At 51.4% G+C, this 26212-nt stretch overlaps 1 protein-coding gene across 2 annotated transcripts in view; it reads right to left on the minus strand.

Annotated features, from left to right (window-relative positions):
* RAB6B (RAB6B, member RAS oncogene family) overlaps positions 1-26212 on the minus strand; it is a 61813-nt gene that overhangs the window by 29408 nt on the left and 6193 nt on the right. For both annotated transcript variants that reach the window (XM_027586945.2, XM_027586946.2), the window contains exon 2: positions 4977-5035. In XM_027586945.2, the coding sequence (XP_027442746.1) occupies positions 4977-5035 (59 nt within the window). The remainder of the gene's footprint in view (positions 1-4976; positions 5036-26212) is intronic.

A 26212-nucleotide genomic window follows, 5' to 3' on the forward strand; every position in this document is an offset into this window, starting at 1 on the left:
TTAACTTTTAATTTCTTTTAAAATCAAAAGAAAAATGAACATAATAATAAATATGTAATAATGAATCTAGTCTGGATTATATGTTCTTTTAGCAACAGTTGTAAAATATAATTTCATATATATATACACACACGCACACACACATATATATATTTAAGGAAGGAAGAAGCAAAGTACCCATAAAGGCAAAAGTGTGTAAGGCCCATGAACATCAAAATGCAGCCTGCCAATAATCCATCCAAAGGCCCCACTCTTACCCTCCACAGCAATAGGCAGACCCCTCCGCACCACACACACACATCATTACACTTTGGACTTCCACAAAGGCTCCTCCTTTAGCACATAATCATTCCTCCCTCCAGCATAGCTACAGTGATATTGTCCCATGCTCCCCTCCCAGAAACTTTCCGTGCCCACTAGAACGGCCACCAATCCCTGCCTTGTCTGAAGCTCCAGAGAGTGCTGAGGCCCAGGCCAGAAGGTCTGACCCCCAATGGGATCAGACTGGGAGGTGCTGTAGTGGGTTGAAGAATGTCCCACCCCAAATTCATGTCCACCTGGAACGTCAGAATGTGACCTTATTTGGAAATAGGGTCTTTGTAGATGTAATCAGTTAAGAATCTCAAGACGAAGAATCATCCTGCATTTGGGAGAGGCCCCTAAATCTAACGAGTGCTGTCCCTTTAAGAAGAGGGGAGGACACACAGAGGCCCAGAGAGGAGAAGGCCACATGAAGACGGAGGCAGAGACTGGAGCTTCACGGCCTCAGGACAAGGAGCTGCGACCTGCAGTTGCCTGCGCTGGGGGGGGGGGGGGGGGGGGGGGGGGGGGGGGGGGAGGCGCAAGAAAGGATTTTTCTCCCAGAACCTTAAGAGGGAGTGTGGCTCTGCCACATCTTGATTCTAGACTTCTGGCTTCCAGAACAGTGAGAAATTAAATTCTGTTGTTTAAAACTACTCAGTTTGTGGTCATTTGCTACGGCAGCCGCAGGAAGCAAATCCAGAGCCCAGAGGGAAGAGGAAAGCCTCGGGCAGAGCCGGCAGTGATGGTGCAGATCGCTGAGGGGTGAGGGCTCCTCGGACAACCCCCCGGCCTGGGCCGGCACAGCAGACGCAGCCGTCCTCTTCCTTTCCCACAGGCTCTGTGGGATCCCTGGAGGGACCCAGCACAGGCGAAGCCTCCCAGTCCTTCAGAAAGGGTCCTGTGCTCTTGGAGCCACCAAGTAAGCTCCAGCAGGGTCGGGGGCCTCACCCCAAGCAGCCCCTTGGGTCAGCGGTCTCCTAACTTGTGCTGCGGTGGGAAATCTAGCGACAGGCCGCTGGCTCTGGCCTTGGCTAGAAGGTCATCTCCAACACCTCAGAGATTTAAAAAATGCTACAGCCTGAGATGGCCTGTGGGTCTCTGGGTCGTCTCCCCCCAGGTGGTGCTAATATACAGCCGAGACAGAGAGCCCCTGAGGGACCCGTGAGAAACCCCGGAAGACTGCTGCTTCCAGGTCCTGGCCTCTGCTCCCAGTGACCCCCGCAGGGGCGTGAAACCTCCCGTCATGGCGCCAGTGCAGGTTTCCAACGGGTGGCCCGAGGACCAGGCCTGCAGGTGTGTTCCATCGGGCCTACACACAGGGGGTCAAGTCTTACCACAGTGCAGGTACCAGAAGTTGTCTTCTACGACAACTTCTGAAAGCAGTTTTTTAGTTGGGGTTTTATACAAGAGAATTACTGCAGACGTTCATCTCACCAGGCTGTAAGTCTTGATCTTTGGCTTCTTCAGGTGAATGGCTTTAGATGGGGTGATTGGGGGGGGTGGTGAGAGGCTGGTTAGCAAATGTGTCAAGAGGAGAACAAGGGGCATATGTGTGGAGCAGGGGCCATGCCAGGCAGGAGGTGGCAGGGGGCCTGGTCTCCTGAGGCCTGCCAGCTGACAAGGTGGCAACCCCCGGGGCCTGCCAGGCAGACAGGACCCCTCCAAGGGGTGGAACAAAGAAACCCAGCTCTGCATGCCCCTGGTCCCCACAAGTCCTCACGCCAGCCCCTCAGGGCCTCAGGCTTGTCCAGTGCCAGACTGAGGGAGGGCTCACGCACTGCCACCCAGCCTGAGGTTGAACCCCCCCGCCCCCCCCCCCGCCCTGGCTGAGGGCCTCCCACTGTCCCTCCAGACACAAAGAAGGCACTTGACAAACATCTGCTGTCAGAATGAGTGAATGAGGAACACAGAGATGAGAGCCAGAAGCATACAAAAGGATGGGAGAGAGGGAGGGATGATTTCTGTCCTGGGAACTGAGTGTCTCAGCTAATGGGGCGGTGGGGGGCTCTGCTGGCTGATGAAGAGGATGTCTGAGGGGGTTGGTGGGGAGTGGCCAGGGACAACCAGGAACATTCCCCAGAGCCCTTGGGGATCTTGTCTACTTCCCAAGTGTCTCTGCCACCATCTTCAGAAAAACAAAATAAACAATACCATTTCCCCCTCTCTTTCTCCAGAGAGTTCATTAAAATGGCCTGTGTATGCACAGATTTGGATCCCTGGCCTCCCAGCTTAATTACCATTTTAAAGAGCATTGGAAAAGAAATTCTATCTGTTGCAATAACAAAGTCAAAAAAGCCCAAGGTGGGGAAGGTCTTGCTCACCTTTGGGCTTTCTCTCCTTCTCACCAAGACATGTGGCCCCTGTGGCCTCTTGGCCTGGCGGGGTCTGAAAACCAAGGCAGAGAGTGCCTCTCCAAGCCACTTTGGTACCAGAAGGCGCTTGACACCAGCGATGGCCAGGCCCTATGCTGGGCCTACGAATGCAGTGGCAGATCTGAGGGGTCCTGGCCTCAGCCAAACGCAGAGCCCTTCCAAGGGGCCAGAGCACACAGGAGTTCTTGTGGAACCGGGAGACTAATGGAGACCTGCAGACAACGTGCTAGGGCAGAGTGCGCCGTAGCAGAGAGACGAGGGAGGGCCCCATCTGCAGAGCAAACAAGTGCTCTGAGTCTTGATGAGTCAGAAGAATGTTATACAGCAGAGAAGTGGAGAGGGAAGGTCATTCCAGCTGAGGTGACACTATGAGCCAAAGTGCGGAGGTGTGACTGTCGCCTGTGTGGGGAGCAGCGAGTGGAGAGGCCTGCAGGACCACAGGATGCAGGCAAGCAGTACGCAATACGAGAGGACAATGGAGATGGAGGTAGGGGGAGATTCTGAGAAACTCAAAGGACATGGGAGGAGTCGAGGTCTTGATCCAAGCCCATGAGAATCACTGGTCACTGCAAAGGCCCTGGGGCCGTATCTGCTGCTACCTACAACCAAGAACAGTAGCCAGCCAAGAGTCCCATTGTTTCCAATGGGACACAAACGAGCGGCATTATAAATAACTTAGTATTTTTTAAAAAATCAAATAATCAAAATAATATCTGCAAGGTCATTCATATACAAACACGCACACACACAAATAAATGCATACCCAGTTAGACTTCAGACTGGAAGTCTGTTAGAACTGTAATCTCAAAGGAAGACCGATGTGGCAGAACTCCCTTATGGGGAGGCCTCGGGCCCAGCCTGGAGAGAACACAATGAAGACAAAGTGTGGCCACGACACATTCTAAAGCCAGTGCCCAGGGTTGTGCAGAGAACTCAGGGCCCCCTCCCAGAGCGGCAACTCCTCCCCAGGCCATTAGTTATCTGGTATTTCAGACACAGCAGAGGAAAAGCAGGGAATTAGAGGAGGCAGAGAGTGTAGTGAGGCAAACACGAGGACTGGTCCTGAGGGAGACAGACAGACTAAAGAGCAGACACAGGACTGTAATCTGCACCGAGCTGGGCTCTGCATCCTCTCTGAGTCCAGGGAAGAGAGGGACCTCTTTGCACAGGAGTCCCCAGTTTGTGCTATAAACACGTGTCCTCTGAGGGCTCCGGAACAAAAGGATTCATGATCAAACACATCTGGGAGATCATGCACACTATATCCCTCTACCAGCAGATCAAAACCATGTATCCATGTAGTAAAAGCCTTGAGAAGTCCTGCAGTAGAAAAGTCGACTGGCTTTTGTTTACCGGTGTTCCCTAAATCTGTATAAGCACTGAACCTTCGTCCCTACCTTTTCTTCTCAAGTAACACCAGCTAACATCTCTTGTAACTAGTATCTTACAGAACCCACTGGCTGAGAAAAATGATTATTTGTCTCCTTGTTAAGGAAGAAAATATCTCTTTTTCCTTAAAAATAGTTGAAATGATGCAACTTGGTGCCTTTCACAAAAAGCCATAGTTGCAGGGGAAATTCATTTCATCTGCACAATCCTCCTGACTCACCAGTAAGGCCAGGAGAGTGCAATGTTACTAATTCCCAGGAGCTCAGTCTTTGGGCCTCCTGGAGCTACCTATGGGCCACTGGTTGGCCCCAGACCTCTCTTGAGAGCTAGGAGCCACAGAGGTCCCTCTGTCCAGCCTCCTGCCCTCGAACAGCAGTGCAAGCCCATCACAACCAGCCTCTCTCTGGGAAGGAAGTGCCTCAGCAACCGTGCGTGCTCACACACATGCACGTGCCTGTGTGTAGAGGTCCAGCAAACACACCCACGCTTGAGGGGCAAGTTTTCTTACTGCTCTAATTTTCATCTCCCTCGTTTTACATCTTGCCTATCCATTCTCCTCTACATGACGACACTCCAAGGTACCAAACACTGTGATGGTTTAGACCTGCCCACGGGGAGCAAGAGAACAGAGACTGAAACGTGTCCTCTCTCTGTTTTTAGAATTTCCCTCTTGAAAGTGTTTCCTTTACCAGGGTTTGGATTTTCAAAAGGGCTCTGGGTCTTTACTGGGCTGGGGCCAGCACACAGAGGGGAAGCTTTTCCGAGGCAAAATAGACGTCCAGGGGCCCCAGCACCATCGTGTTCTCGTCCAGCATGAGCAAGCCCTGGGGAGAGGCCAGCATGGTCTCTAGGCGGCTGTCTTGGCTGCAGACACGGGGGGAGGGGGGCGGGCAGGGGCACCCAGGACCTCACCTGGTACGTGTTGTCGAAGCTGTCGTACATGAACCGCGTGATCAGAGACGTCTTCCCGACTGCAAAACAAGAAGAGAGGGGTTCAGCTGGGGCAGCACCAAGCAGGAGGCCCCCCGCCGGCCCCAAGAATTCTCACCACCCACACCCAGCTCTTCCTTGAACCCCAAGAGCCCGAGTGAGGCAAGAACCATATATGAACAATCAGAGGAAGTTGGTGTAAGACAAGATGCTGCTCTCGCTTGGGCCCATGTTCACTTGAAAATACGTCCTTGCCATTGGCCACAGGCTGGGATGGAGGCATGCTCCTTTTTCCCCCATTCACTCAGCCTGGGAACTAGTAAGCAGGGTGGCTTTCCAAGGAACCAGGGGGGCAGTGGAAGTAAATGGGCTATCACCTAGTGTCTCTCAAGGGCAGGACTACTTTTTGTAGTGTGTACCTCATGGTCTAGCTCCTCACAAGATGTTTAACATCCTTGGACCTTGCCAGGTAAACACTGGCGCGATCCCTACGCACTATGTCAACCCAGGACTCCCGTCCCACATTTGCAAATGCCCTCGAAGGGACAGTAATACCCCCAAACAAGAACCACTGGCATGGCTGAGAGAAACCAGGTAGGCTCTTGGAAATTCCACAAATGTTGCTAATTTCCCAAACTGCGGGGCGTGGCTGATGACCTAACCCTGTGCAGGTCCCCTGGGGCCTGGCATGGGCAGAAATGCCTACTGCAGCATTTCTTATTATCTGGGAGGGCAGGAAGGGTGACAAAGGAACATCTGCCGGGTCAGGCCTAGCAGGGACTGCTTCTCTACACTGTCCCATCAAGTCTTTGCCATGGGCCTGGGAGACTCGGAGGGGAGACTAGCCCAGCTGGGCTTGGCTCAGAGCCCCTCCTGCTCTGGGCTGCAGGAGACAGACAACCCTTGCAGGGAAAGCAAGAGTCAGCACCTGAAGGTTCTCCATCCTGCCTCTCCCTGATTCTTGGGTGGAATGTCCACAGGCTGGGTCTGGTGGGGTGGCTGGTCACTGCCTCAATGGAGCAGGGCAACCCAACTTGGCTCCTCTGGGAAGGGTCCTTTGCCAATTTTGAAGCCTTAGTAGTACACCATATAAGAGACAAGCAACCATCTTCCAACAGCCAACATTTCTAATGGAAAGACAATTGTCTTCTAGCCAGAAGGCACATTTGACAGACTGGGGCAAATTTAGACGGCCCCATCTTTGACCCAGAAGTGATTAGCTGGATTCAAATCCTAGCTGGGGTGCTATTTAGCTGTGTCATTCTGAGGTGGCCATCGCTCCTCTGGACCTCAGTTCCTCATTTTAAAATGGGTACAATAACATCAAAGACTTCAAAGAGCAGTGGTAAGAATTAAATAAGAGTGCCAGGAACATAGGAAATGCTTAAAAGTGGAAGGAGGCAGCAGGTAACAGATATTGAGACAATTTCCAGAATATCAGATAAAAAAAAAATACTACCACGACCACTGGCTTGACCTTGCCCATCGTATGTCTCTTCATTTGGCTGTTTCTGACTTGCATCCTTTATAATCAAACTATAATCATAAGTAGAACACTTTCCAGAGTTTCTGTGAGTTGTTCTGGTAAATTACGGAAACTGAGGAGGGTCATGTGAACCCCTGAATTTGTGGCCAGTGGTCAGAAGTGTGGTGTCCTTGGGGAGCCCACTTGTGGCTGGCATCTGAAGTGGGGGGCAGTCTCATCAGGGCCATGCCCTTCAACGGGGGGGGTCTGATGCCAGCTCTGGGGGGCAGTGCTGGGTCATATACCAGCTGGTGTCACAAGAGCCACATTTCTATTCCAAACATCTCTGGGGTGAACAGTGACATACCCATGATCTCTTCTCATCTAACTTGGAAACCGAAAGGTATTAATCTGTTAAGTGCTTTCCAATTGCTTTAAATCTCCCTTTAACTTTCACATGAAGGTGAGAAATGGAGGTTTCCCACACAAAAAGGCCTGGCTGCAAAGTGCTAAGGGGACCACAAAGTAAAACCTGGAGCCAGCAAGAGGCAGACAAAATCGAAGTGAACACAGCATCCTCCTTTTCTAAGAGAGAGTGGAAAGTTACCACCTCCTCAGGAAGATGGGGGTCGCAGGGCCCACTAGTAATTTCCCCAGGCAGTGACACACCGCATCTCGTGTCTTGGCGGGGACAGGGGCGAGCATCACGGAACAGGACGGGGAGCAGGAAGGATGACACCAGTTCTCCTCCTGCACCGGGTCTTCCCTGGGGCAGCCGAGCAGGCAGGGAGGAGAGACCGTGGAATCGCAGAAAGTAACTAGAGGAAAAGGAGGTCCGTGGAGTGGCTGAGAACTTAGGGCTTAGAAATCCCACAAGGGTGACAAAGCCAAGTCACCCCATCTCGAGGCAACAGCCACTGGCAGTGGGTGAGTACTGGCTCACAGGGTGACTGCCAGGTGGAAGAAGAAGGTCCCGAGACAACAAGCTGTTCACTGGGGCTGTGCAGGAGGAACTTTCAGGTGTGGAGTCCTGCCAGGATTTCCTGCACATTCCCACAATAACCATGGTGGGCAGCACGCGCCTCCTGTATTTGCAGAGCGTGCTCCAGGCACATGCCAGGGGTGCCAGGCACAGATTTACCTGACAGCAGTGAGCAGAAGACACGAGACCCCTCCCTACTGGAAGCTTGCGGGAATTCTGCGCTTGCAGCAACACCACGCTAAGTTCTTAACATGGTTTAGGCCTCAACTCTGAAGCAGGTGCTCACACCATCCTCATTTTCACACACAGGGAAATGAATTGACAGCTATTTGCCCAGGGCCAGACTGCGTGGGGCCGGGCTGGGGTGACCTCACCAGGGCACAAGCTCCTCTCCCTGACCCTCCTCAGCATCTTGGGGTCACATTGGGTCTCAGGATTCTTCCAGGTCCCTGCTACCACCACTATGGATGTCATAGGATTCTGGAAATGGCCCCACCAAGCCAAGGTTCCTTTTCCTTGGGACCAGACAGAGATGGGAGGCTTTTCCCCAGTGGGGCCATGCTTGACCCAATCTGGAAGGTCAGAAACTGGGAAGTGAGAGGCACAAGGGGAGTTCAGCATGTGAGGGTGAGCGGGCTTGAACACCTGGGGCCCAGCACCCTACCCAAGGCCTGGACTGAATGATGGGTTCATTACTGACATGCTGCAAAAGGGAGTAATTTCTTAGCTGTTCCTCCAGGCCCGTCTTTCTCATTTCTCAGAGCAGAAGCCCACCCTCTTGCCTGCCTCAGAGCTTCCCCGAGACCACCCCTACTCTGTCCACAGCTGCCAGGATAACGTGGGTCAGACTCTCCACAACTGCCCTGGGTGGAAGGTCTGGGAACCCGCAAACGGCGAGCTGGCCCCGCCCACCTCCTGGGCGTCCTGTTCTCTCAGCCTCCGCGTGAAGGGTGGCAGGACAGCGGCAGCCGTCACCCGACTGGGCACTACCACTGCGCCAAAGGCGGGGGAGGCCCCAGAGGGGCGGCGGCATCCATCCTGCTTTCGACCGGCCCCTGCCGCCTCTGGGAGCCGTCCAACCCTCGCAGCTCTGTTCTCAAGGTCACCCTGTCCCGCATGCCTTCTAACAGCTGCTCTCAGACAAGGCCGGAGCAACGCAGAGCTGTTTCTGAGGACAAAGATTCGGCTCCACTGGCAGGATTATATTCAATAAGCAGGCGTATCGTTACTGAGCTCTTCTCTCTGCTCGTGGCTCAGCAACATCTTCTGGTAGTTTAGTCCCACATGATCAAGCAGGGAGATGCATTTTTCCTCTTTCAACCAAATGAGGGTGAGAAAAATTCATTACTGAGCATTTGCCAGGAGTCTTTACAAAGAAGGAGACTGACTCTCTTCCTGGGCTTCTACTCAGTGCCAGACAAGAAATGTGGTGCTTAACTTAGGTTCCCTCATTGACTCCTCGTCACGATCCAGTGAGTTAGTTATTGCCAGTAAGGTCACAGAGCTGGTAAGCACTGGAGCTGGCGTATAAACCCAGATCTGCTGCCATCATCCACACCCCATGCACAACATTGTGCTGGTTTATGGAAAGGCCTGACCGGCAGCAAAGCAGGAGATCACAAAAAGCAGGGGCCCAGGTGGCAGGGTAGCCAGGAAGGCCACAAGGAGGCGGCAGGGCAGTAACCGAGCTGTGGGAGGGTGAGGCAGAGCGGGGGTTCCAGGTGGACGGACAGTGGGAGAAAAGGCACAGAGGCAGAGAAACAAAGCTCGTGACAAGGGACAGGAGATGACAGGCCAGGGGGAGCAGAAATGTGTCCAGGAGCCATGGGGGACACACCGGGAGGTCTCCACATCTGAGTTTTGTCTCAGGGAAAATGGAACCCACCAGTGTGTGAGGAGAAGCGTACGTGACAAACACTGTTCTGAGGAAGCTCCTTGTGGCCGGTGGGTTGATTTAAACCAAAATCCACCTCTGGGGCTGGCTGTGGAGGGAAGGAAAGGAGGGAGGAAGAAAGGCAGAGAGAGGCAAGGCCAGCAGGGCAGGGAACACACCAAGGAGCATGGATTCTCTCCCAAGGGTGGCGGCAGCTTCTGAAGGGTCTTAAGTAGAGAGGTGGTGGGAACAGGTGTGGCCGTTCATAACATCCGTGATGGCCCACCAAATATTCCCCATCCCCGTGCTCTTTTTACAATGTGCCACTGATACTCTGTCTAGGGGGGAACCTGGGCGGGTTCCCAGGTTGACTCTCAAGACTGGGTGAGAAAAGGCAGCACAGCCTCTGTCTGGAAACTGGCCCTTCAACCCAGCCACCATGCTGTGAGGAAGCCCAAGGCAGCCTACGTGAGGGAGGACCACATGGAGACACCCGCCTGGCAAGAAATGGAGGCCCCCACCAGCAGCAGACCTGTGGGTGATGGAGCCTTCCAATGATTCCAGGCCCCAGCCTTGGAGCCATCAGCTGATGCCCAATGAAACAGAAACATACCTTCCCTGCCAGGGCCTGTCCAAACCATACAGATTCCTGAGCAAAGTGAATATTCACATTGTCTTATGCCACTAAGTTTTGGGGTGTTTGTGATACAGCATTACATAATCACAGCAACAGATCTGTGCTTTAGGAGGAAAACTTACGGCACTTCGGGCAGAATAGCTTACAGGGGCCAGATTGGGGGCAGCAGTCCTGCGAGAGACAGCAGATCTCAGTGAAAACAGAGGCAGTGGGGCTGGGGAGAAACAGAGCTAGGGAGAGCGGGACTTAGTGACTAGTCAGATGTGGAGGAGAGCCCAGGACACCTCCCTGTCACCTGGCTTTGTGACTAGCAGATGATGGAGCCATTCCTTAAGCCTAAGTAAAACTGGATGAGGAGCAAACCCCAAGTAAGTAAAATCACCTGGATTCAGGTCACCCATAAAAGTTTTTTTTTTTTTAATTGTCAGGCCAAAGCACAAATGCCAGCACTAAATTCAGAAAGAAAACCTTTAAAAAATTATTAGCAATAGTTTTTCAGTCTCATGAGCTGAGAATCTAAGCTTATTTTTCACTCTTGTCATTATCATAAAAGAGTTATTTTCTTACCCGAGTGTGAGCTGCTGACCCAGGGGTTTTGCAAACCTGTCCAGATGAGCTCAGTCCCAAACACCCTGGAAATTCTACCAGTGCAATGTGTATTGAATGCCAGCCCCTCACAATCAGCTACCAGCACCCACCTGGACCTCATTCCACCAGCCTCCCATAGGCTCCAGTCCCCATCTCAGGGTGGGTCCCAGATAAGCAGATTTTTGTACATTTGGGTGGCTTCTAGGTAGCTGCAGAGGCCTCTCTACCCACTCAACAAACACCCACTGGGGGGCTTACTCTGTGCCAGGGCCATGCTGGGCACAGAATTCCCAGCGAGAAAGCAGGTACATCCCCGTTCTCCCCTGCAGCCCTGCTCCAGTGAGGAGCTATTCAGGGGCAGATTCCTAAAGTGCCAAGCAACTTGGGAGGGACTGTTGAGAGCCGACCAGAAGACACGGACACTCGGTTGGAGAACTGCAGTGGTCTCCTGAAGGAGGTAGCCATTTGGGCTGGGTCTTAATTGGTGGGGACGGGGCATCAGGTGGAACCGTGTCCCCAGGGGAGGGACTGGATGGAGCTGGTGATGTGAGGCTGAGGTATCCTCTGCATACAGCTGTCACCCACACTTCTGCATTGCTGCCACGTGAAGCCAAACCCTCCCAGGACCTTGGGGTCAGTGGCTATGAGGGCTCCAGGCTTGGCTTGTGTCCAGGCCACAGGCTGACAGCTGAGTGGGCCCTGACCCCCCAGACTCTTGCTCTAACACTGTCTCCCTCCATGAAGGACCCCTCTCCACCCTGTCATCTCCATGGCAGGTGTGGGTGTGGGTGTGGGTGTGGTGTGGTGGAGAGATTGCTGAGAGGGCCAGAAATGGGGCAGAACATGAGGGAGAGCACAAGAAATTAGCTGGAGACTTTGTGGAAGGTCTGGCAAGACCTGGCAGAGCATGAACCGCCCACAGGGTAGCCTAGCCCTCTCGCTGAGTTAAGCCAGAACCTTGGCCCATAATCTGTTCTAGGCCACACATTCACATTTACCACCCACACTAGCTATGGGATGCTGCTGGACAGTGGGGTTCCATCTGGTTTTCCTTGGGGACACAGAGCTAGGCCCAGAGTGGGAGGCAGGAAAGACCTGGAAGAGCCCCCTGCCATTTCTCGGCCACCCTGGCAGCCTACCCACCTCTTTGATACCTGTGTTTTTAGGAGAGTAGTCTACATGCCAGGGAAATGGTCTCTGCATCCTTAGCCCACAGCCAGGCTGAGGTCAGAGAATGTCTGTAGCTGTCAGAAGGCAGCCCTCAGGACTGAAAAGGCAAATCTGCTTCACCACTGCTGAGGCCAATAACCTGTTCCTTGGTTGGGCCCAGGTGACTCAGGTATTCCATCAGCTCAGTTTCCAAACCACAAGTGGGAAAAGCTGTATGAGTGCTGGGGCAGGCCTGCCCGCTGAAGGGCTCAGTCCTTGCCCTGCAGCTAAGAAGGAAGCCAGGCCATCCTGGGCCAGTGTTCCTACTCTGCAGGGGCCTGGGAGAGGACTCCACTGTTCCCCTGCACCCCGATGCCCACAAACTCCCCCCTTCTGGCTTGACCATGGGGTGCACAGCCCCTGGGTCCTACACTGATGAGAACCAGTGAGACACCATCTACATCTCTCTGACCCTCGTTTCCTTTTGTGCTGTTTTCAGAAAACAGAAAAGCCTGCTTTAACCTTCCTACAAAGTTGACAAGCCTGGAGGGCTAGGGGCCAGGCTCCCCACTCCACACCCACCCTGCCACCCCATGTTCAGAAAGGCAGCTCCAGACCAGGGCTTTGCCAGCCTACCCGAGCCCTGAGGGGCCAGCTGGCTCACTGTAGGCTAAATGAGGAAATGTGAAAAATCCCATTTCAAACCATCCCCCAAAAGACTCAGACAGTAATTAAGAAAAATGCAAAGCTCTTCATTGGATACTTTAATTAAGTGTGTTAATTCCCTCTGACAGAGGATGCTCAGCCACCTGGGCCTCACTGAGGGACCCAGGGAAGACAGAACAGAGGAGGGAGAAGGGAGTGGGAGGAGGGGTGGGCAGGATGGTGGTTGGGGCTGGCTTGGCCGAGGCCCTTTCTCCTCCTCCAGTTGGGAACCTGACCTGCTCCTGCCCCTCTCACTTCCCCACTGTCCTCCACCCATCCCTATCTCCTCTGTGCAAGCCCAGTGATCCTACGAAAGCCTACTCTGAGTCAGGGGCATGGGGTGTCATCCCCTCCCTTGGTCCCCTACCAACATACATCTCAGCTCTGCCATTCACTAGGCTAAGAGGTCATTATTCCAATGAGGTCGGGCTAGATGGTCTTAAAGGTCTGCTTCTACCTTGGGGCTGGTGACAAATGCTTACCAAGCCTGAAATACAGCTTGAAGAAAGCACCAACACATGAGCTCCTCTCCTGCTTGGCCAGGGTCCCTCTGACCCTTGGGCTTTGCCAACCTTCAAACACTTCATCCCATTCCCACTACCACCCCCCACTGGTCTGGAGCCCTGAGAGAGAGGGCTGCGGGCCACTGGAGCCGGGGAGGGGGCACTGGCACGGAGGGAGAGGCTGTGCTGTCTGTGTGTACCCACTGTGGACAAGAAGTGCCTGCACTTATTTGATAGCCTGGCTTAACCCCACCCTGCTTTTTTTTTTTCCTCCAAAGGGGTTATTGGTTACTTTTGAAAATAAAACTGCTTAAAATAATATCAGGATATAGTAGTTACATGTCAGTAACAATACTGAATAGCCTCCCAATCTTTTTGAATACCCCTCTTACGTTTGAGGAGGTCCAAAGCCATCCTCCCCAGCATAGGATCCTTTCTTGTAGCCATGCTGCAGGCCCATGACTTGGCTCTCCCATTGGACCCTCACATGAGACTCCACCAGAAATGGCCAACATGAATCTCTGGGGGCAGGAGAAGGGGATTCCCTCTGGGTTCTGCACAGAGAGGCAGCCCTGATGTGGGTTTCAGCATCAGCTCTTGCCAGTACCCAGCACTGGAACCGTGCCTCCTCCTGGATCAGTCCTGGTGTGACTCAGATTGTTGCTCTAGGCCTGGTTCTCTGACCCTCCCAGAGACTCTGAACTTCCCAATCACTGCTCACATTCATTGTCTGCTCTGCTCGAATCAGCTGGATAGTAAGAGCTGAACTTCCCAATCACTGCTCACATTCATTGTCTGCTCTGCTCGAATCAGCTGGATAGTAAGAGCAGATGTCTCTTGCTTGCAATTGAGAATTCTGATAGGGATATAAGGCAAAAGGCAAGTAAGCTAAAAAGAGAAGGCTGGAGCAAAGAGTTTGTTTACAGGAATACGTCTTATAACATATTACCCAGCCCCCAAAGTCAGACTAAGAAATTACCTGAGCTCCCCGGCAGGGGAGGGGAGGGGAGGGAAATTTCAAAAACCAAAAAAATAAAGACAAACAAAAATCATGACCAACTGTAAGATTCATAGTATTCATGGGATAAACCAAACTAGTTATACTGAGCTTTTTATAAGAGCTGGACAATAGAAAGTTCTTGAAAAAGTCTGGAGGGCAGAAATCATAGCCAGTTAAATTTACATGCTAATATAATCAACTGGATGAACATCACTGATGAAATGCAAGGATGCTACCAGCCCCAACACCAACTGCCCAAGTCACTGCTCACAGTCCACACCAGTGTTTCCTACAATAAATGATTAAATGAAAAACCAAGGGCCCAGGACTTCAGCTTCTGGTCAAGATGGAATAACAGGGACCAGATTTATCCTCTCACTTGAAACAACCAGAAGACAACACATACGAAAAACAATTTCTAAGACCCTGCAACGAAGGACGGTAAAACCTGAGAGACACAAAACAAATGACACGAGCCCCACACTATCCTCAAATTGATGCTCTGAGGACATTGCAGGCCAGAGCACAGGAAGGATGGAGCCAGGTGGACTCCCCGAACTGAGACAGCGCTGAGAGTCCAGAGAAAACAAGGCAGCTAGAGTTCACAGGGCAGAGTGCTAGAGAGATACAGAGAGAGAAAGAGAATTCCAGAACATCCTCAGTCTTCAGCTGAAGATGGATCAGCAAATGTGTGTAAGGAATCTACTCAAGGTTGGGGAAAGGGGCACCCAAATGGAATAAAAGAAATTGCCTGGCATCTACACAGGCCTGGGAATAGTGCCTATTCCTACCAGCCAGAGTGAAAAGTCTCAACATTTACAGTACACTGGGCTGCCGTGCCTCAGAAGTGGGCAATAATTAGCCCCATTCTGGTGAGCACCACTCCAGTCCCAGCTAACAAATCTTAGGACTATTTATAGGAATACAAAAACTATCCAATACACACCATGGCAAAACTCACAATGTCTAACACCCAATAAAAAATTACCAGGCATGCAAAGAACACCTCAAGTGGGCAATAATTAGTATGACTGAGCACCACTCCAGTCCCAGCTAACAAATGAGAATGCTTATAGGAATACAAAAACTATCCAATACATACATTAGCATGGCAAAACTCACTGTCTAACATCCAACAAAAAATTACCAGGCATGCAAAGAACACCTCAATAGTGGGCAATAAGTAGCCTCAGACTGGAGTGTCCAGGCCCAGCTAACAAATTGTGAGAATGCTTACAGGAATACAAAAACTATCCAATACATATCATGGCAAAACTCACAATGTCTAAAATCCAATAAAAAATTACTGGACATGCAAAGAACCAATAAAATAGATCTCTAATAAGGAAGAAAACAACCAATTAATCAAAACCAGGCCCAAACTGACACATGTTAGAATCAGCAGATGAAGACACAAAAAATTTTTATAACTCCATTTCATATGTTCAAAAAGTTAAATAGAGATGCAGAAGACATTTAAAAAGGCACAAATCAAACTTCTAGAGGTATGAGATATAAAAATACACCAGATGGGATTAACAAGTGATTAATCCCAGATTAACTGAAGAATGGATCAATGAATTTGAAGACATGGTGATATCAGAAATGAAACAAAGACAAAAAACAATAGAAATCAATAATTGGAATCCCAGTGAGCTGTGGAATGATGTCAAGTGAACTAATCTATATGTAATTAAAGTCCTCAAAGAACTGGTTGTGGGGAGTAGTGACAGAGAAAAATATTTAAAGAAATATTTACTGAAAATATTTGAAATTTGAGGAAAACTATACACACAGATCCAAAAAGTTCAATGAATCCCAGGCAAAGGAAACATAAAAGAAACCACACCAAGGCACATCATAACCCATTTGCACAGAATTAGTGACAAAGAGAAAATCATAAAGGTAGTGAGGGAAAAAAGACACATTATGTACATAGAAACAAAAATAAGAAGACAGCAATTTCTCCTCAGAAACAATGCAAGCAGGAAGAAAATGGAGCAGTTATCTGTAAAGTACTGAAAGAGAGAAACCTATTAACCTAAAACATTATAACTTTCAGATATATATTATCTAACATCTGTCAAAACAAAAGATGAAATAAAGATTTTTTCAAACATTCAAACACTGACAGATTTCATCACCCGCAGACCCTCACAATGAGAAATGTTAAAGGAAGTCCTCCAGGAGAAAGTGAAATGACACCAGATGGGAATGTGGATCTACACAAAAGAATGATGAACATGAGGAATGGTTAATACATGGTTAAATATGTAATATTTCTTTCATATTATTTAAAAATCTTTGAGGAGCCTGGCAGGCTCAGTTGGTGGAGCATGCGACTCTTGATCTCGGGGTTGTGAAGTTGAGCCCCAGGTTGGGTGTAGAGATTACTTAAAATCTTTAAAAAGAATAAAAATCTTTAAAAAATCATTGACTTTGTAAACAGAAATAACTTTATGTTGGATCACAGACCTAAGAAAACATGGAAGAAAAAATTTTCTGTTACCTTGTCAGAAACCACACAAACCAGAAGAAAATGAAGTGACATTTTTGAAGTACTGAAAGAAAAATATTGTCAATACAGAATTCTATACCCAGCAAAAAATCTTTTAAAAAATGAAGGTGAGAAAAAGGAGTCAAATGCCAAAACAATTTCTGCTAGCAGACCTATAACACAAGAAAGTAAGTTCTTTGGGCAAAGGAACAGGACAGCTGCACACTCATGCTTACATCACACATAGTACATGCACTTAAAGTCTGACAGATCTGGATTTGAATCCTGACTCTGCCACTTATTTGCTGTATCTTAGGTTAGTTACTATCCTCTCTAAGGCTCAGCTTCCTCATATGTACAATGTAGGTTGAAAAGCCTACCCTCACCTCTCATATTATGAATTCTATGAGAACAGTGAAAAGTTAACATTGTAGGTGAAAGGCACATGGGAAGACTTTGTACTATTCTTGCAACTTTTCTAAAGGCCTAAAATTATGTCAAAATAAAAAGTTAAAGAAATATGGTGATTTTTAAAAAATTATGCACATACACGCACACATCCATGTCTCTCAGATTCCTAGCACATTCAGGAAATGGCTTGTTCTGATTTATTAAACATTCTGGTCAACATGAAGTTTTCCTAGGAAACAAGAATATAACTGTACTTGGCATCAACTTAGTCTTTTATAAAGAAAACCAGGACCTAGCTGGGCACCAGGAAGCTGCTGTGAGCCCTTCTAACCATGGGCCAGGAGACTCAGCAAGCCTAGACAAATCAACTCAGTGGGCAGAGCCCATGTGAAACCACCACGTGTGCACGTGTGTAGAGATGCATGCAAACATGCCCAATCCAGCAGGCATCAGAAGCCCTAGTGTGCGTGGGAACTACCCGATCCTCCCGGTGTCTTAGCTGTGAAACTGAGAATTTTGTCAAGACAGCATCTGCAGGACTTTCTTGACAACCATGTGAGACCTGACCACACAGCTTGTGTGGAGCTTGTCCCAACCACAACTAGTGCACCTACTGTCTGGACCTTCTCTGCCTGAGTCATCTCAAACACTCCTGTCAGCTTCAGAAAAGGTGCAGAGTCTCCCCTCCAGGTCCCAACAGCAGCACCAGCACCTGCTAGCTTTGAGTACTAGCCACCCTCTACTCCCTGCTCAGATCAGGAGCCCCCACCCACAGCATACACAGTTACCCTCTGGCATGGCTTCCATGGATAGCCAGACCAGGGTGGGCAGAATGGCCCAAGGCTCAGTCCAACTCCATTCACACCCTACACAGGCCAATCATGTCCACATGCCTGAGTAGCTGCACGGGTGCTGTGAAACATTAATTCATAGTGAGGATATGTATGTTTGAGAGAAAGAGGGAGCACAAGCTAAATTCCCACCACCAGCTGATCTTTTGACAAGGCTGGTGTTAATGCAGTTTGGTAGTTAATTGAACTGATAGGAACTCTTGGCCCAACCACAGCACAGAGTTTGGCAAAGTCGTATTCGTGCTCATGTTTATTCCTTCTTCCCGAAGCAAACTGTTGGTGTCATTGATGGTAAAAGCCTCACTAACAGGGAGAGAAGAGTGGGGCAATGAGAACAAGCAGGCAGTGGTGAGAGGCATGGCTTATGTTTCCCAGGTTGTCAGCTGAGGTCCAGTCAGAGCAGCCCTGTGACAGTGGACCCGCAGGCCCCATCCATGGGGGCACTGCTATGGTCTGGCCAAGAGAGCAAGCTCGCTCAGGAGATGGAAGGTGGTGTCCGGACTGCAGGCTAATGTAGGCAGGGCACCTTCCCGGATGCCCAGCCCCCCTCAGAGGACCCTAAGCCGACATCCATGAGTGCTGTCTCTGAGGTCTCCATGAGCACAGGGAACTCTTCTTGGCACTCCTCCTGGCCCCAGCTTCTCCTCATCTCCTGTGTACACCCTCACTCAGCCTGCTCACTGCTGCTCATCTTGCTGCTTTGACAAGGAGGGAACAGGCACATTCCCAGCCCCTGCACCTCTAGAACCAGCTGGAAAGGGAAGAATGGATATGCAGACCTCCCCCTTCAGTCAACAGAAAGCAGCTTTCATGAGGGACTCCAGGTCACCTCCTCAGGGTTCAGAACTTGGGGAGAAGCGATGGCCTTCCTGGTGAAGTTAAGAGATGAGGATCATTGTTTCTGAGGTAGAGAAGATACTCTACATCTCCAGAACCCTGGGCCTGGGAGTGGACACAGGACCACCCAGTAGGAGGGAGGAACCCTGTGTCTCCAGCCCTTGTGAAATCAGGGACAACTGCTGATCAGGTACTGGGGTGACCAGAGGGCCAGGCGAGAGGGAGTGAGCGGAGTCAATACTGAGGTCTGCCCTCTGGACTTAGATGCCTGGGCACAAGGACATGGTAGCCAGGCTCACCCAGTTCCCATCCCACAAGCTCTGATTCCCTAAGAAGCCCTCTCAAAAGCTGCACTAGAAGTGCCATGAGCCATCAAGGACTCTAGAGTTAATCTTGCCCAAGCCCCTCACTGAGCTGAGATGTGAGGTCAGAGAAGAGGGGCCAATTGCCCAGAATCACACAGCACCAGGGTCATGGTTAGATAGTATCTCTCCTGGTTCACAGCTAGATCCCCACTTCAAAGGTTTCTCTGAGCCCATAAGGCTTATGAAGTATGCTCAGGACAAGGAGATCCTGCCTCCTGAAGTCCCAGGGGAAGTGCCAAGGAGCAGCAGAAAGTAAACTGCACTAAGGTGCAAAAGCCTGGTCCCAGAAGGCTTAAAGATCAGAGTGGCTGCAAAATACCAAGTCAGGGCAAGAAGGCAGCTAGAGAAAATTTGATCCAGCCCTGACATGTGATATTATCCAGCATGTGATGGGGAAACTGGGGCCTCCCTCACTCCTGCTTTGGGGGGCCCCAGCCAGCTGTTTAACCTGGAGCAGGTCCTGGCCCCACCCTGGATGCTCCAAATCCTTGTCTGCAAAACAAGGGCATCTCTAAGATGTTTCCTTCCTGGAAAATCTTCTCCCCATCTGTATTAGTTATTGGTTGGGTAATACCACAACCTTAGTGGCTTAAAACAACACACACAGGTTATCTCACAGTTTCTGTGGACAGGAGTCTGGGCATGGCTTATGTGAGTCCTCTGCTCAGGGTCTCACAAGGCTGCAGTCATGGTATCAGCATGGTAGCAACACCTCTTTCTGGGGCTTGGAGTCCACGCTCTTCCAAGTTCCTGTGATTCTTGACAAAATTCAGTTCCTTGTGGCTGGAGGGCGGAGGCCTCCATTTTGTTGGGGCTGCCAGCCAGAAGCTGCTCTTATCTCCTAGAGGCTCACCCACAGTTCCACGCCACATGACCCCTCACAGGCCCTCTCACACGTGGCAGCTTGCTTCTTCAATGCCAGGGATCTTCTAGAGGAACACCCCTGGAGGGACATCCATCACCTCTGCCATCCCATACTGGGTAGAAGCAAGCCTCAGTTTCCATGTGCTATGCACATAGAGGGGAGGGGCTATGCAAGGGCATGGCTCACTCGGGGTCACCTGAGGTCGCACATGACACACTATCTCACATTCATACGTTCCTAAGAGACACCACCTCTACTCTTCACTCAGCCTCTGCTTCCTCTCCCAGAGTGGTGATGCAGCTGGTCGCCTGCAACAGAACCTTATGGGCCTCTCTGCCTTAAGAAGGAAGCTACCAGCTGGCCTAGACAGGGGCTCAGGGTGGGGGAGGAAGGCTGGACCCCTGTTGTATCTACTGCACCGTGCATTTGCACACTGCTCTGCACGGGTCTTGCACACCACATCCAGCCCTCCCAAGCTGAGGTGGAGGGATGAGTTGACACCATCCAGACCAGAACCCTGGCTTAACAGTAGCCTTCTGCAGCACGATGGAGGCAAGAGGGAGCTGGGTTCTGGCCCCACATGTGGGATTCTGCCCTCTTTTGATGTAGGTGGGAGAGAACCAAGGCGGGTGGTCAGCTGGGCACTTTTTCAGGCCTGCTTTTCAGACTTTGATCTGGGCAGCAGCCTGCGGCACTTTGGCTGGATGTGGGGGAGGAAGGGAGGACTTAATGAATTACAATCAGAGAACTTCTGGATCCTGGTGCTATAGGTGGGATCTGTTAATATTCTAAAAATTTGGCCAATTTGGGGAGGGGGACTTTTTTTCTCCCTAAAAAGAAACCCGTCTCAGAGGGGCTCTCTACGCAGAGAAGAGCAGAAATAAACACAGATCTCCTGGTCCCAAGACTTGACCCTGCTCACAGCTGCCCAGTCTGGGAACTGCAGGGTCCCAGTGGGGCAGAGCCAACCCACCTCAGAGAAGGAGGGACAAAGCCGAGCATGCTCATCAAAGCCCAGCACTTGGCCTCCAGGACAAGGTAAAAACCCTTCTCTCCAGCCCTGCTCCGCCTCGCTGGAGGTCATCAGCCCTCTGCAGCAGCAGTCCCCGCTCCTCACCTCGTCCTCGACCCAAACACAGGTCCCCTCCCTTCTGTGCCCGGTACACATCGGGGCCTCCGTGGGAACCTGCAGACTTTCATTCTGTTGGGACAGAACCTGGGATGGAGGGCACCACCATCTAGAACTGCAAACCACCCTGGTTCTCCCAAGGCCTCAGTGCTGCTCCAGGAGCCCTGTGACTGGCACACCTAGGTCTGTCTGTTTCCGGGAGGAGGGCTTCCCTCCTCCGCCTCTATGCTTCCATGGCTCTCCCTTCTCCATTCTTTCCTCCTAGCCCTCTCCCTTCATTGGATGGGGAAACAAACAAGAAACACTTGTTCGAAATGCTTTGCTTTACTCTCTTCAGTCTGCACAGTGTTTACTCCCTGCTCATCAACAGGGTCAGAACAGAACATTTTCTCCATGTCTCTCTGAATTAGCACACCATCCTCAGAGGAACCTGTCTCTCATGCGAAGGGCACAGTCAGCCCTCCAGTTCTGAACCTGGGATGGGTCTCCTGGTCCTGCCTCTGCCCCAGGGGTTAGGGCAATGAGGAGGGAACAGAGGGGGTTCAAATGGTCACAGCTGCATTGAGCTGCTTGTGGCCAGCTTCTGGGCCCATTTATCTCCAGGCCAGCAAATCCAGGCAGAGGAGACACCTCTGCTGAGGACCAAGCAAGGGAACAGGTCTCCTTACCCATCCTGACCTCATAGACAATAAATCTGGCACAGCTCCCAGGGGCCATGGGCAGTGACTGAAATGTGCTTGATTGCTGATAATTAGGATATTCTTCACTCCCCAGCCGCACTAACAAAGGAATAGCCAGGCGGTGTTTAGTAACTTCCATGGGCACTGTCTGGGCAGAACACAGGAGGGACAGGGGGCAGAGGTCACCAGGGCTTTGCAGGGTGAGGTTTCAGTCCTTGAGAATAGACCATGAGCTGCCTCATGGGCAGGGGACTGCACCAATTGAGCCAAGCAGGCCACCCGCTCTGGGCTAGTCCTCTGGCTCCCTGACTCTTGCCCTTTACTTTTTGTGCAGCCAGGCAGCTTGAGATTGGGTTTTTGTCTCCAAGTCAGGGAGTGGGGCTCTCCTTTATACAATGCTGCCCTCCCTCAAGTTCTCAGGGACCCCTAAGCTTGTTGGGGAGCTAGAATTCAGCAAAGAAGAGCAAGGGAATCCATGGGAGAAGCAAAGACAGTGGGTCAAGCAGCCACTGGAAGAGGAACTCAGCAAGGGAGGGAGTGATAGGAGGCTGCCTAAAGGGCCAGGGGAGCTCACACACCCAATGACCAGAGGGCAGAAGGAGCTCATACACCCAACAACCAGGGGGCTGGCGGCGCAGACATCTAATAACCAACTTCAAGCCAAGTGGTACATCCTGTCCTGAGCAGGTGGCAGAGGGGAAGAATCTGGAAGGGATGTCAGCGGCCCTGGGGCACCCCCTTTGGCAGGACAGAAGCAGTCAGGGGACCCAGGGCATTGTGGAGGCAGGAAGGACAGAGGAGCTCAAGGTGGCTGGTTTTGGTGCAGCCAACGAAAGTACAGTGTAGCCTTGTAGAGAAGCACAAGAGCCCCTCCCCTACGCCCCTTCATCATCCTGAATGATTCTCACCCTATAAAGAACCAGGAAATTTAGGTATCCAGAGGCCTAAATCTGAGAGCTGGAAGGAAGCTCAGGCTCACAAACCCTCCTCTATATTCTATCCTCTGTTCCCTGCTTGGCCTGGTTCAGGCTGCCCGCATCTCTTGCTTCCAATCAGGCCATACTCCACCTTTGTCTTCTACTCCATGAGCATGTCCCTCCTTGGTCAAAACCCCCCAGCTGTCCCCACTGCCTGCAGGGAAGATCCAACCCCTGTGTGTGGAAGCGAGATTCTCTGGGGCCTGATCCTGCTCCCTTCCCCAGGCTCACTGCTTTTTCGAACCATGCTCACCACCTCGCCCCCCACACCTATGCTAGAGTCCAGCCACCCTGAACTATGCCCAATTCCCCCAGAAGTTCCAAGCCCCTCCCAGTCCCCTAGCCGTGGCACAGTCAGGCCCTCTGCTCAAGATGCCTCCCTTGTGTGCCTCTGAATTCCTGCTCACTGTGCAAAACCTCCTCTGGGAAGCCTTCCCTGACACCAAACTCCCCAACCCCCTCCACCTCCCCCCCCCGCCCCCCCCAGCAGACCACGCCCAGAACCTTGTTTGTGTGCTTAATAGTCACGTTACCACTGGCTGAGATTTATTACCTGCTTACCTCACCAACTACTGTCCTAATCACAACATGGCAAAGCCTCTGCCCCTGTCGTCTGCCCAGGCTGCGCTCCTTGTCCCTGGGGAAGTTACAGAGCCATGAAGATGAGGTGCCCTTCCTGTGAGCAGCTGTGGGGGCCCAGTGGAGCAAGGCTGGGTGAATCTGTCCCACTTCCTGCCGGGATGGGCAGTGGAAAAATGCCAACTAGGGTGTTTGAGGCCTGGGAGCTCTTCCTAGCTCAGCAGTAACCGGTCTGAGTCCTGCAACCTGTGCAGAAGCCTTCCCCTCTCAGAGAAGCACTTTCTTCATCTATAAAATGGGTACACAGCTCCACGCATCAGATCACTTGTGCTCTGCAGCTCACTACACAAAAACGACCCAACAGTGATTTTCAAAACCTCCACCCCTACTTCTTTCTCCCTCATTCATCTACAAAAGGGGGGACTGCTGTCACTGTTCCATTAACAAAATTACCTATCACTTGAGCACTTACCATACGCTGTGATTTGACACTTTGATCTTCATGCAACCCTCAAAAAGTTAAGGATTACCCTGTTGTCTGGTGAGGAAAATGAGCTCGGGGTAGTCCTATTACCTCCCAGCACCACCCAGAGAGTGAGGAGCAGGGCTGGGGCGGAAGTGCAGGACTCAGGAGCACCGAGTAAGTGATGGGGCTGGAGCAGGACCTGGGGCTAGTCTGGTGGGGATACTACGCACCCCACCTGGCACTAGGCCTTTCCCAGCCCTCCCTGCTTACCACCCACCCAGCTGGCTGCCGAAAGAAGCGTCCTGGAGTAGAAGTACCTGTCTCCTGTTCAGCTGTCCCCCACCAAAGGTCCTTGCTGTACAGTTAGGAATGACTGCATGCCAGCAGGAAGGGCAGGACAGCCCCATCCCCGTTGCCTGGCAACCTGAGTCAAACATACCATCAGAAGAGATGAGCCACAGCACCCCGCGGCACACCAGGGAGGAAGGCCAAGAATGCCTCCCAGGAGAAGAGGTCGCAGGCTGGACAGGACCCTGCACTGGGGCTTGGCCAGGGAAGTTCTGGGGGAGACAGTTAGCAGAGGCCCTGATTACATGCCTTCCTCTGCAGTGCCTCTGACCTCTCTAGCCAGCAGTGCTATCTCCAGGCTGGGAGTTTTACTGGCTTGGCATCATACCCTGACCTGGGGCTGAAGTACAGGACCAGAGTTAGTGCTCCACTGGCCTGAGTGGTCACCCAGTCCAGTAGCCTCTGAGGATATATCGAGAAAGCCAGAGAGCGGCTGGGGCTTATCCAGCCACAGAGGCTGCTGGTGGCTGACCCCGAACAGAATCAGAGTCTCCAGGGCCCTGATATCTCCAGGCCTGAAGGGAGGATGAGGCCAGGAGAAGGGTTACCCCAGAGCAGGTGGGAACCTGCCGCTTGGTTTGCTCGGTTCTTCCCAGTGTAGGAATTCTCCGCTAGAACCAGGAGGGCATCTACCTCCAGGGCAGGGCAGGGCTGACTTGGGAAGGCTTTAGTTGCCCCCACACTCTCTACAACCAACTCCCTTCAAACCACCCCAAATAAGCAGTTCATTCTGTGTAAGAATGGAGTGTCTGCCATGCAGTCCAACTCCAGTAGACTCCCACATGGAGACCCTGCTTGCTTCTTAGAGCAATCCCCCTGCCCTCCTTCCTGCTCAGGGCCCCGGTGCCCCTCACCAGCCTAGGGGAATCAAAGGCCTCTTCCCATCCACCCCCATGCTGTGATCCACTGGCTCATCCTCAGCAAACAGCTTGGCACATAATTCCCCAGGAGACATTTACAGCAGACTTCGAGTCTATAGGGCCTCCGTGGTCTTCTGTCCTCTCTTCCCCACAACAGGGTCTGAACCTGCCTTTGAGGCATGAGGTCCAACAGATCAGTATGTGTTTCTCATAGTGACCTGGGTTCAAATTCAATGCAGCCACACTAGCAGTGAGTCTGTGGCCATGACCAGCTCTCCCTGAGCCTCTATCTCCTGACCTGCAAAACAGGGAGAATTTCACATCTATCACAGATGCCAGGGAGAAAGTACCCTGTGTGCAGTCTAGGGCATAGTGGGTATTCCTAAATGCCACCTGAGGTTACCTGGAGGAAGAACACAGAAACCGGGGAGGGTCAGCTCCATTTCCCAGGAAAGGCAGACTTGTTCTGGACCCCTCCCCATCCATCATCCTCTCCAAGCCCTTAGAGTGAAGAATCCTTCCCAGATGTAGGTGTGACTGAGACACTCCCCAGCAGAGGACCTTCCACCAGCTCCCCACTTCCCTCAGAACAAAGTCCCAGCTCATGGCCAGCCTCTGGAACTTGCCCTCACTTCATCTCCAGCCACAGGGGAAACTGGGTGAGCCGGTTAACCCAATACTGGAAGCCCCTTTCTCTGGGGAAATCCCACCAAGGTATCATGCTCCTTCACTAACTGTCCATCCAGGCCCTGGAAGAAAGCTGTGGTCTCTAGCATAGAATGCACACGACTCAAGTCTTCCTCTCTCCCTGGCTCATGACCCACAGCACCTGCTGGGGCATCAGGCTGCCAGTCTTCCAGTGCATTTACTGGAAGTTACCTTGGCTTTTAAGTCTCCCTTCTGCCCTCAGGAGCAGGGTATCATCTGTTTTCTCCCAGACCCTGGCCTGTCCCTTGGGTACGTCCCCAACTGGGAACAGGTGGTACCTGGCCCAGGACACGTGGTTGAGTCACCTGGGCTCCCACTGGTCTTGTTACCAAGAGACCAGGATAAATATGCTCTTTTCCTAAAAATAAGTCATTTCATTAAATGATAAATTATTCATAACAGTGAACATTTACTTTTTAAAAAGATTCCACTTACTTTAGGGCAATCGTTATAGAAATAAAAAACCCTAAGACACAGTAAGGAACTTCTCCTAGGAGTCCAGAGGTGTTATGAATCTTTATCCTCTCCTTCCCTGTCCCATGAAGCAGAGACTCTGCCTGGGGCCCCATCTCCAGGTGCCTGTCATTTTTGCCCTAGCCAAAGCTGCCCATCTCAGGGCGTGTCTGGTGCTTCTCCCCGGCAACCTCCCTCATCTTCTCTACTCTGTGCTGATAAATGGAAAAGGAGGACAGAGAGACAGTTGAGAAAATGCCCAGCACCGTTTTTCTAGCGGTCCACCCTGG

Source organism: Zalophus californianus, chromosome 1, assembly GCF_009762305.2.
Source record: "Zalophus californianus isolate mZalCal1 chromosome 1, mZalCal1.pri.v2, whole genome shotgun sequence".
Lineage (NCBI taxonomy): Eukaryota > Metazoa > Chordata > Mammalia > Carnivora > Otariidae > Zalophus > Zalophus californianus.